The 11,522-nt window shown below is 42.5% G+C and overlaps 1 protein-coding gene across 1 annotated transcript; it reads left to right on the top strand.

Moving 5' to 3' along the window:
- Positions 1–923: 923 nt before the first annotated feature.
- On the top strand, positions 924–6,375 carry slc30a1a (solute carrier family 30 member 1a). Its single transcript, XM_030722417.1, has 2 exons — positions 924–1,875; positions 3,795–6,375. Exons 1-2 carry the CDS (start codon positions 1,302–1,304, stop codon positions 4,700–4,702), a joined length of 1,482 nt encoding a protein of 493 aa, XP_030578277.1. The 5' UTR covers positions 924–1,301; the 3' UTR covers positions 4,703–6,375.
- Positions 6,376–11,522: the final 5,147 nt, after the last annotated feature.

Here is an 11,522-nt window from a genome sequence, read left to right on the forward strand (position 1 = left end):
TTGAATCATTCTTACTACTTATGGTGGAAATATGTACTCATACTGTAATATGTGCATGTGATACATCTACAAGCTGGTCCACTGGAAACGATTATTGAATGAGGAATTCTATAAAGGAGTGTGCACTCAGTCTTTGAGGACCTGTGGTTAATAGTGGTTGTTTGCTGCTTAGAGACATTATAGCATTTATAGAAATTATAGTTTAAAGCAGAGTCCCATGGCCAAAAGTACTACAGGTTGGGTTGCATTAAGAACAGAAATTCAGTTTGAATTCAGTGTGTGTGTGTGTGTTTCTCTCTCTCTCTTCATATATATATATATATATATATATATATATATTTTTTTTTTTTTAATTTTAATTTTTTTTTCATTTACACTAGTTCCCACAAGGGGTCATCACTTTCCCATGAAAAGAGATTAAACCCCACTTAGCTTTATCAGTTGCAGATTAGATGTAATGAAGATGTACATTATGTTTTTATTAAAGCTGACTAAGATACAACAAAGATGTTTCACTGGCTTAATACTGAAACTTATTTGATATCCAGTATCTCACAGTGTAAGTATTTGAATATTTAAAAAAATACATATATTATAGTGTTTAGGGCAGATGAAATGTCAGTAAATGTGGGTAAATTTGTCTTCCTTTATATTTACAGATATTTTGTGATTGCATTGACTTCCGAATGGAGGCTCGATGTTCGTCATTTCTCGTAGTTACACGGTGGTTTCACCTGAAACGCCAAGATTTACGAGTCAATTACAGACGTCATCGCGATACTAAGACGGCCGTTAGCGTGCGTAGCAACCACTGTCGTTTGGCTTCTTTGCACCGCCTACTTACAACAATTGCAGAACGCGACCAATCACATTACTCCTCTCAGCCCGGTGACCAATGGAAATAGATCTGGGTGTGTCCCCCTCGGCGCCGAGTTCCGTGTGGAAAGTTTACCGGCTCGGGTGCAAAGTTTCAGCCGTCTGCAAACCGGAGCTCGTCGGCAAAACGACCGATGAATGTGCTGGTATTTATACGGTTTCCGAATCTCTTGTCTCGGATTAATTCGGTGTGTGTTTGTGTTCAGATGTAGACAAGTGATGCTCCCGTCTCCGGATAAGAGTGGCGTACACGGACTATATTAGCAGTAATTGTATTGTCTCAGGGAGCCAGCTAGCTTAATCTAGGTCGGAGTTAAACGCGAGAGTCAGCTAGCGGGTGTCCTGGGGATCTCTTAAGGTTTTCTCAAACCTACTGATTTCGTCAACTCAAACTCAAAACTTGAATCAACTGTAAGGAAGGAAAAATGGCTTGCGAGCCCAACCGTGTCCGGCTGCTGTGCATGCTGTCATTGACTTTTGGGTTTTTCATCGTGGAGGTGGTGGTCAGCCGGATCACCTCGTCCCTGTCAATGCTGTCGGACTCCTTTCATATGCTGTCGGACGTCATTGCGCTCGTTGTGGCTCTTGTGGCGGTCCGGTTCGCCGAGAAAACCCAGGCGACCAACAAGAACACTTTCGGATGGATCCGGGCGGAGGTGATGGGGGCTCTGGTCAACGCCGTCTTCCTCACGGCGCTGTGCTTCACCATCGTCCTGGAGGCGATCGAGCGTTTCACCGAGCCCCACGAGATCGAGGCTCCCGTGGTGGTGGCCGGGGTCGGTGCCGCGGGGCTTCTGGTTAACCTGCTGGGCCTCTGTTTGTTCCACGGACACGCCGGCGGAGGCCACGGGCACTCCCACGGAGGTCACTCTCACGGGAGTAAGAACAAACGGGGCAAAACTTGTAAGACCCCGAAGGCTGGGAACGGGTCTTCGGTAGAAGAGACCAACAACTTGGTGGGAAATCATAACAGCCCAGGTGATGGGAGACTAAGAAATGGTGAGCACAGAAAGTTGGTGCTGTTTTAGTGTCTTGACTTCAGTCTGTATTGTTCTCCCCTTTGTTTAAATGAGCAGTACAAACTCTACAAATCCACCCTCACCGTGTCCCACCATTAATCTGGCTACATGTACAGTCTTTATCTTCATTGTTAGCAGTCCAGATTGCATAACAGTAGATCCATTTCTCTCCAGTCTGCCATGAGAACTGCCTAAGTGACTAATCCATATTGTTTTTTTTTGTTTTTTTTTCTTGGCAGCTGTGGTATTTAGGCATATGTGTTTGGTGTCACATGTTTGTCCTATCCTTGGAAACATGGTCTCAGTGTTGGTGACATACCAGGGAAAAGGTTCAGGTTTCACATTTTGTGAGGCTGAATGCTGGCTTCTATCAGCTGGCTTATAAATAAAGATATCCAGAAATTTCTGAAATTCCACACAGTGGCGCTTCCAGCCTCTGGGCCAGTAGTTGAGACTTTTACTGGCTTCTTTGTGTATTTTCCTTTATTTACCTTATTTGCTAAGTAATTAGTAACTAAAGCTTTTCAAATAAGTGCAGTGGAGTAGACCCCCCCCCCCCCCCCTTTCATTCTCCTTTTTTGAATTTAGTTGTTTTGTGTAAAGCCAGTGGTGGATTGGAGCAGCTAAAAAGGTGACTCTTCTTCATGCTTGATGGAAAAACTACAGGGTAGTGGGACAGCAGCTGGCCAATCAGCTTGCTCAGCATACTTTTTTATTTATTGTACTGGCCCCAAGCCTTTGTTATGTTCAACCCAGCTTACCAGACAAGCTGATTGTTTGTGAAGAGCTGATAACCTTATGTTGATGTGTGCAGCTCAGACAAAAATGTATTAACTGCCCCAAGAAGCTGGCCCCTCTGCTGATCAGTCTGTCCCTTCACTCACTCACTGAAGGGTTAAGCATACAGAAGGCCATTTATTCTCCCTCACACTGTTAGGCCCTGCCAGTTTCAATAAATTGGGGGCCAAATCCCCCTCCCCTCTGTACACTGATTGCTGTTACTGGGGCATACATCAGAGTAGCTGTGGAGCCGACAGCCCCAGACACACCATTAGCTGTTGATGAATGGGGCGGCGGTGTCCCTGGGATGAAAACGAGCCGCCATTGCTCAGGTGCCATTGCCCCATCTTAGAGTGTGTTGCCACACTGCCTGCTATTACTAATTGAATTTTCCTAATGTGAATTACTGGGCAGTGTTTTGCTGCATTTAGGTTCCTGCGTGCTGGTAGTTTTCTTTGCTCATCTGGTATGTTGTTTTCCTAAGTGTAGCCGTGGGCAGTTGTATAGCACAGACTCAGTCACAAGATTAAAAGTCTTCCACTTGGACCTAGATTGGCGTGTGTGTGTGTGTGTGTGTGTGTGGGGGGGGCTTCAGGGAGAGACCAGCTTATATTTTTCTCTTTTTTTTCCACTATTCTAATGATTAATATTGTACGTTAAGCTGTTAAAAATTCAATAAAGAAAGTTGGATTAAAAGCTTTCCACAGTGAAACCTGCACCACTATGTAGTTTCACATGGCTTTTTTTTTCTCTTTAATCCTAACTAATGCTACTGTATTTAACAGCTGGCTGCAGCTTTTTTCCTACAAAACAAACAAACAAAAAGAGGTTAACCAGGACTCTGATTTTTGATGAAGATTTGGAAAGTGGGGTTTAATTTATTCAAAGCTGAATAAATTTTCTCATCAAATAGCCAGAAATGGCAGGAAAATCCACAGACTTCTGTTGTCAGGTAACAGATATTTTTGGGGGGTGTGCAGAGCAAATATTTCTATATGTAGGATAAACCCTGGTTTGTATATCTTGTTAAAATGCTGTTAGTACCGCAGTGTCAAAGTCCATTTGAGTATGTAACTGTCCTGTTCCAAACTAACCTCTTATTTTTTTTTTAATCTTTAGAAATCAGCTGCAAAGACGGCACGGAGGTGCAGATGAACGGTAACACCCACTTTGAGGAGATGGATCCTGACCACGACGCATCGTCGCAGCTCAACATGCGCGGGGTCTTCCTGCATGTGTTGGGCGACGCCCTGGGCTCTGTCATTGTGGTGGTCAATGCTATAATATTCACCTTTGTGTGGCAGCCCTGCATAAAGGGTGAAAAGTGTGTGAATCCGTGCGTCAACAGTCACTCCTCTGACCACTACCATGACAACAACACTGTTGTCGATCTGCACGAAGGACCAACTGCACCGACCATGAAGTTCGCCGGCCCCTGCTGGGTTCTTTACCTCGATCCCACGCTGTGCATTATCATGGTGGGCATCCTGCTTTACACTACCTACCCTCTCCTCAAAGAGTCGGCCCTCATCCTGCTGCAGACTGTGCCCAAGCAGATCAACATCCACCGGCTCAACGAGCGGCTCCTGGGCCTGGATGGCGTGCTGGCTATCCACGAGCTGCACATCTGGCAACTGGCCGGAAGCCGCATCATCGCCACAGCGCACATCAAATGTCACGACCCCACATCTTACATGGAGGTGGCCAAACGCATCAAGGACTTCTTCCATGACGAGGGCATCCACGCCACCACCATCCAGCCCGAGTTTGTCACGTTCAGCTCGGAGTCTCGGGACTCCCTGTGCGAGCTCTCCTGTCGGACTCAGTGTGCTCCCAAGCTGTGCTGCGGCTCTGCGGACAAACAGAGCACGGGCTCTGACAAGAAAGTCGGCAGTGACTCCAAGGCTGCAGCCGCTTCAAACCTGGAGATGATCACTGAGACCCCAGAGGCTGCAGCAGCCATTCAGGTGTGCCCTCGGTCTGAGGCTGAGGTTGTCGTCACCAGAGAGGTGGAGTCGTCTCTTTGAGATGAAGGATACAGGGAGGAACAGAGGAGAAGCAGGAAAACCTCTACTTTGGGCAAAAATATCATCATTTGCAGGAAGCCGTAATTTTTGTGACTTTTTTTTTTTTTTTTGGATTATTGCCCATCTTAATGGCTGCACCCCTTCCACCCCCTCCCATGTTCATGCATTTAGTTTGCTTATAGTACTTTCCTTCTCCCCAGTATAAGTATTTCCATCCCCTCTGAGCCTCTCCTCTGCCACTGAGCCCCTCTCTTGTTGTCAGTAACTCTGGCAGTATGGCTGCAATGCATGTTGGGGCGTACTGACCTCATCTCCACCAGGACTGGATCAAGGCCTGCATGAGTGTCCCTCATTAGCACCATGATGTGATGTCTCATCTCGTCCCATGGTGTTTCTGTGCCAAAGCTTCTCAGTGGACTGAAGGGATCGGCGGGACATCCTCTTCTCCAAATGGGCACACAGCATACACATCACTGGGTTATTTATTTAGCCTATGGACCTGCTGGCAGAGAGTCTGCCTTTTTGTGTTTGTGTAGGCTTTGAGCAGATGTATTTTCTTTACCCTCTGGCCCCAGATGGAATAGTATTGTATTGCATAATAATTTATGTATCTAAGTTATTAGAAATGATCTATTCCTCTCTGTAGATGCTGTTTATAATATTTAGTTTTGATGATCGAAACTTTCTTTTTGCATTTTTCTCCTCTTGAAATCTTTTGACAGACCATCTATGCTGTAGTCAGTTTTTTCAGATGTGATGTTTTTATAATGATTTTGTTTCTCAGACTTTTGCTCTGACCTTGACTCAGATTTAATTGCAGTCATTGGTTGAATACAAAAGCCGTATCGACACCTCTCTCACCTTGCCTTTTAATGAAAGAAAACTGCTGTGATATAGCACTAAGCATAGTAGACTCAGTGTAACAGGACTTCTTGCAGTGGCGTGGTCACCTGATTAGTTAAATGTTTATTCATAAATTTGATGCCTTGCAAGCCAGAGGGTTGTTAAGAAGTGAGCACTGTACACCATTTAGTGAAACCTCCATCTGAATCTGTACTGGAAAGCTTTCTGATGATGCCTGTTGGTTGATTTTTTTTTTTTTTTTTTTTTTTTTTTTTTTTTTTTTAAATCCTCATGAATGTGTTCGGCACCTTCTTGTCACAATCCATGCCGAGGGAGTTTTCTAAAAAAAATATTTCCAGGACCTTCTGTGTTGTCTGCATGACCAAACTGAGACCTGGTGTTCGAGTTTTTAACAGCTCCACTAAGAGCTCTATTTGCTGCTTACCAGCGCCTGCTGGTATACTATATTACTCATGACTGTGTGGGGAATGACTCATCATATAGCTTTGTCTGTCCTCTGCTGCGGACAGCTGAGCCGTCTGTTTGCTGAATTGAAGTCCATATAGTGGCCTTTGAATTTGTTTAGATTTTTTCCCTCATCAGCACAGATACCGTGTAAAGTTGACCTGTTGATGAGTTTCTGATTTCCACTCTCGATTTATGTGTATGCAATATAGAAGTATGTGCTGGGAAATGTATTTTTCTCCATTTGTAATGTTCGGTCACTTTTACTCTTTTATGACTTGAGCTCTATGTGCAAATCGAAAACAAGTGTGTGTGTGTGTGTGTGTGTGTGTGTGTGTGTGTGTGTGTGTGTGTGTGTGTGTGTGTGTGTGTGTGTGTTTTTTTTTTTTTTCTTTATTTTTTTTTAAATTAATTTTGAAATGATGAATCAGCTGACGTGTTTTTGACATATATGGTGGCATGCAAAAGTTTGGCCACTGCTGGTCAAAATAATTTACTGTGAGTAGTTAATAAAAATTACCTTATTTCTAAAAGGCAAAAAATGGTTAAGGATGACTTATTTTGCTCATATATTTGTCTACAGAAAGAAGGAAAAAAAAAAAGGGCTCTGTGTTTTGTCACTTTTTTTTTTTATCCAGCTGTGTGATGAGTTTTCTTTTGTCAGTATTTGAGGGTCTTGGAAAACCTTCTGTAGTCTTCTCTTCATCTTCAGGTGTTTTTGTCCAGTATTTTCTGGTGTTTCATTGAATCCACTCTTCCTTCCACCAGTGACTGCACCACTGGCTGGAACAGAGGCCCACAGCATGGTCAAAGCCATCCCCATGCTTAACAGCTGGAGAAGTGTTGTTCTTGTCTTCATCCATTTTTTTTTTTTTTTTCCCCAAACATACCTTTGTTCACTTGGCCAAATGGTTTTCTTCTGCTGCTTTCTGCCAACCTTCCCATGGTCGTGCTTGTACAGGTTTCACTGCACAACTTCTCAAGAGTTTGATAAATCCTCCCGAAGGTCTTTAGCAGTCATAGTTTTCTTTGTCTTTCACACCTCAGCCGGACCTCCACTGTTCCTTAAATGCATCAGACTGCAGAAACGACTATCTGAAAATGCTTTGCCTTCTCCCCGTGTGTGGGCATTAGTTGTTTTAATCTTTAGAGTGCCGTGCAGCTCCTTAGAGGACCAATATCAGAGTTTATGAAGCTTTAAAATATGAAACTCAACCTTCCTTATGATTGCGAACAAGCCATAGACCTGATGAGTGAATTACAGTCTGAGACTAGTAAAATTATGTGGGAGGTCAAACCTTGCTTGAAATTTTGAAAATTGTTATCCATAACTTTATGCCTTTTGGAGATCAGTTCATTTTCTACTCACTTAGCTGTTCACAGTAACCCAGATGATTTTGCAGATTACCCAGACTTTTTCATGCCACTGTATCAACATATATATACCTACAGTACCTGTCCAGTGTGTCATTGTGAAATTAAAGCAACACATGAGTGTTAAAGTTGAAGAACTCAAGTTTGTCTTAGTTCTACTTTTTCCACCCTTTCAGATTTACATGGAGCACTTTTTTTTTTTTTTTTTTTTAATGTAGTGCATTACAGAAAGTGACAAGGGGGAAGTGGAAATTGCAAAAGCCAGAGAACCTTTCAGCCTCTCTGCTCCTGAGAAAGACCAGAGTGGCCAGGAGTACCTTTGCTGCCCCAGATGATCTTACCACAGTCAAGAAATAGTCCACTGACTCTGGGACAGAGCCTCCAAGTTGACTGTTAACATGTCAACCATAAAGGCAAAAAAAGCACTGAGTGATAAAAGCCTGCAAAAGAAGACTAAAATGACCACAAAAAACATTTCCGAGAACTTTCACAAACCCAAAACACCCACAAAGAGGCACAAGATGAAGCAAGATGTGCATGTGGGTTTGCTGCTGAGGTTAACTAACACTTAAGAAAAAAGGTAACAATTTGTCACTGAAAAAATAAAAAGTGTTTTAAGTAAAGATTAGAGAATTTCAAAACTTGTGGTTTGAAATCTAAATCTTCCTGTCTCGCAGATGTCCGGTTAAATCAAATTTTCACATTTACAAGCCTGCTGTGTGTAAAGATGCATACATGTTCACACAGCCTGTAAGGCCACATGGTTATTTGTAGCTTATGTCCACTATCCAGCTCCAAAAACCTCAACTACCTAAACAGTGATAATGGTTACCCATAAATCTCACTGAGTGACTTGTGGAGTGTCATGCAGCAGTTACATAAGTCCATAATTGCACCGTTTCACAACTCTGCTCTGTGGTGTGAAGAAGTGAATCCTGGCTTCCGTCTTCGGCTGTGTTTCTGTGGATGTCTGGAGAGGCCGCCGACTGAATGTGTGGCTGCCGCCGGCCTGAGGGGCCTTATGTAAGAGGGCCCTGGGGCATTCCAAGGGCAATGAGCATGAAGCTCTCACTCGCTCCTTTCACTGGGACAGAAAGCCTCGTGTGTGGAGTGTCTCTCATTATGTGCTCTTGGGTTAAGTCAGGTTTACTCCTGCAGCCCGTCATCCATGCAACAGTCATCCACTCTGTGGCTGCTGTGTGTTGGAAATCTGCAAATAACACAAACTCAGTTAACAGCACCTAAAGCTGTTATGAAATTTTTTCTTCAGGCTTCTTAAAAACTTTTAAACATGTAGATTTAAAGATTTTAAGCGCTGTTATAGTAAAGTCAGTGAAGAAGTGTGTGAAGTTTGATTGGTTTAGCTTGAACAGCATGCATCTATAGTGTGACTTTGAAGATCCTTGGTGAGATCGTTCTGGCATTATCGTGTTCACAAGCTTTTCAGATAGCTTGACCTTTGACCTTTAGCTTGAGGTCAAGGTTGTCAAGATTGGAACTCAGGATTTTTAGTAGATGCATGTGTGGCGTGAATTTGAACATCCTAGGTCACATCGTTCTGGAGTTATGGCCAATGTTAACGTTTTTGTGGCGCAGACGCTGACGGCACGGTCATGACAATAGCGCAACTTTTTCTTTGAAACAGATGCGCTAAAAATCTAAGCATCTTTAAACAAAGTTGTTTTTTTTAAAAGCACGTCCTAAGATGGGTACAGTTAATTTATTTCACAGCATAACACAATAAAGTCACCATTGTTTGACAAAAGTATAAAACACCTAATTGAGCAGAGTTAATTATAAGGGGCCCAAAAGCCAAAAATGTAAAACGTCCCCATGTGAAGATGCAGAGTCTCAGGAGGTTATAGGATCTGTTACACATTTTTAATTATGTAATTTAAGGCGAGAGTATGCAGGCAGTTCCTGGAGGATGAAGGAATTGATACCAGTGACTGACTCTCATGCTCACCTGACCTAAATCTAACAGAACACTTCTGGGACTGTCCAGAAGCTCGGTGATGCCTAGGTCCACATCTGGGAGGAGACCCCCCGGGACACCATCCATTGTCCCATTAGGAGCATGCCCTGATGTTGTCAGGCATCCATACAAGCACGGTGGGGGCCATGCAAACTACAGAGTACCATTTTGAGTAGCTGCAATAAAAGTTTGGCAAAATGGACTAATCTGTTGCATCACTTCTTCACTTTGATTTTTGGGGTGTCTTTCAATTCAGCTCCATGCACATTGATAATTTTAATTTCTATTTAATTTCTATCAAATAATGTGGCATTCTTTCATTCCCAACACATTACCCAGTCCATATCAGTATAGATATCCCCCATTCCCCCCCCCCCATTAAGATCTGATGCATTTTCAAAGTGTTATTTTCCTGAGCCGTGTAGCTTTCAAACATTTTTATGGATAAAAGTTAAAATGCTAGCCTCAAGGCTCTGCAGCAGTAAATCTCAGTACTCTAGGTCCATTAGCCATGGTTCATCTCAAAACATAACAATGGTGTGATTAGAAGCCAATTCCTTGGAAAAAAAAACAAAAAAAACCAAACTAAAACAACCATGGAAAGCTGTGTAAGAAGTAGATTGACACATTCATTGTGAGAACTGTTTTTTTCCATTAAAAATAAAATGGCACATACAGCTGTGGTGATAAATGACCCTGCTCAGTCACTGACAGGTGAGGTGACTAACATCTGGTTACAATAGCACCTGTTTAGGGGTGCAGCAAGTCAACAGTCAGGCCTTGTAGTTGATGTTTTACAAGCAGAAGAATGGGTGAGCATAAGGATCTGAGTGACTTTGACAGGGGTCAAATCCATGGAAAGTCCACAGTCAGAGCTGTTTGGTGACACAAGAGCTGTGCAGACAGGAAGTCATCATAGAGAAACTAACAGTGCTGGATATGAAGTCTCGTGTCAAGGCTTGTGTATGTGTTGTGTGTGGTCACACCAGGCCATCTGGCCCCTCAGCTTTGTCTGTGGGATTTACAGATGGGGTGAGTTCAGACAGGATGAAGGGGGGGTTAACACTGGATTTGGGGGTGAGTAGTCCCTCTGCTGCTGCTAAATAGATTCATCTTTGCCAACACTTGTTGGCAAAGTGACATGCATAAGCTGCAGTCATCCATCAGAGGCGAGAACAGGATACAATAACCTCCAAACAGCATCCTATATATATATATATATATATATATATATATATGTGTACACCTTCTTCATTATGCTCTAAATTATGCTCTAAATTAACTGATTTTATAGCAGGTAGATAGATATGACAGTGGTATTAATCTTCTCTTAGCAAGAAGGTAAGAAGAAGGTGTACATATATATATATATATATATATATATATATATATATATATATATATATATATATATATATATATATATATATATATATATACACACACACACATACAGAAAAAGGGGAATGAAAGTGACAGTGAAAGTTGCTCTTGTTGTTGCTGTCAGTGGCCTCTGATCTTCTTTTGGAGAGAAAGAGTCCACTGTGACACATTTTAAAGATGCTGGGATTTTACTGTTGCCAGGGTCAAGTCAAACTCAATTTAGTCTGTGCAGGAGGTCTAAAAGGAGTCTAAAGGAGTCTAAAGGAGATTAAAACAAAAAAATAGTAGTTTTGATACCCTACAGGATGCAGTGTGAATCATTATTAATTTAGTTCTTCATACCCTACAACCCTCAGTTTGATAAAAGGAGGAAAATGGATGGATGGATGGATGGATGGATGCTGTATATACTGAGTAAACCAGTTCACTAGTGCCCAGTTCATTAGAATGATTTCTCAGAGTGACTCACAGACCTCCCAGGTAGAAAATGAATATGACATGAGATCCAAACTTCTGGCTGAGAGATTTAAAAAAAAAAATCATTTAGGAATCTCCCTGGATTTCACCACCGGACTGTTCTCTCTCACACTTCTCTCGTTAATCTGATCACACGGCAGGTTTGTAGCCACAAAGGCCCTGTCCATCTTAGAGAGAGATTAGAAGTGCTGGAATGTTAACCAGATGCTCTGCAGGCGAAAAAACCCCCAAACCCCAAAACTGATCTCTAGCCGAATGAGCACAATGGTGCAAATCCCCATTAAAAAGTACAGACAAACAATT

This window comes from Archocentrus centrarchus, chromosome 24 (assembly GCF_007364275.1).
Source record: "Archocentrus centrarchus isolate MPI-CPG fArcCen1 chromosome 24, fArcCen1, whole genome shotgun sequence".
NCBI lineage: Eukaryota > Metazoa > Chordata > Actinopteri > Cichliformes > Cichlidae > Archocentrus > Archocentrus centrarchus.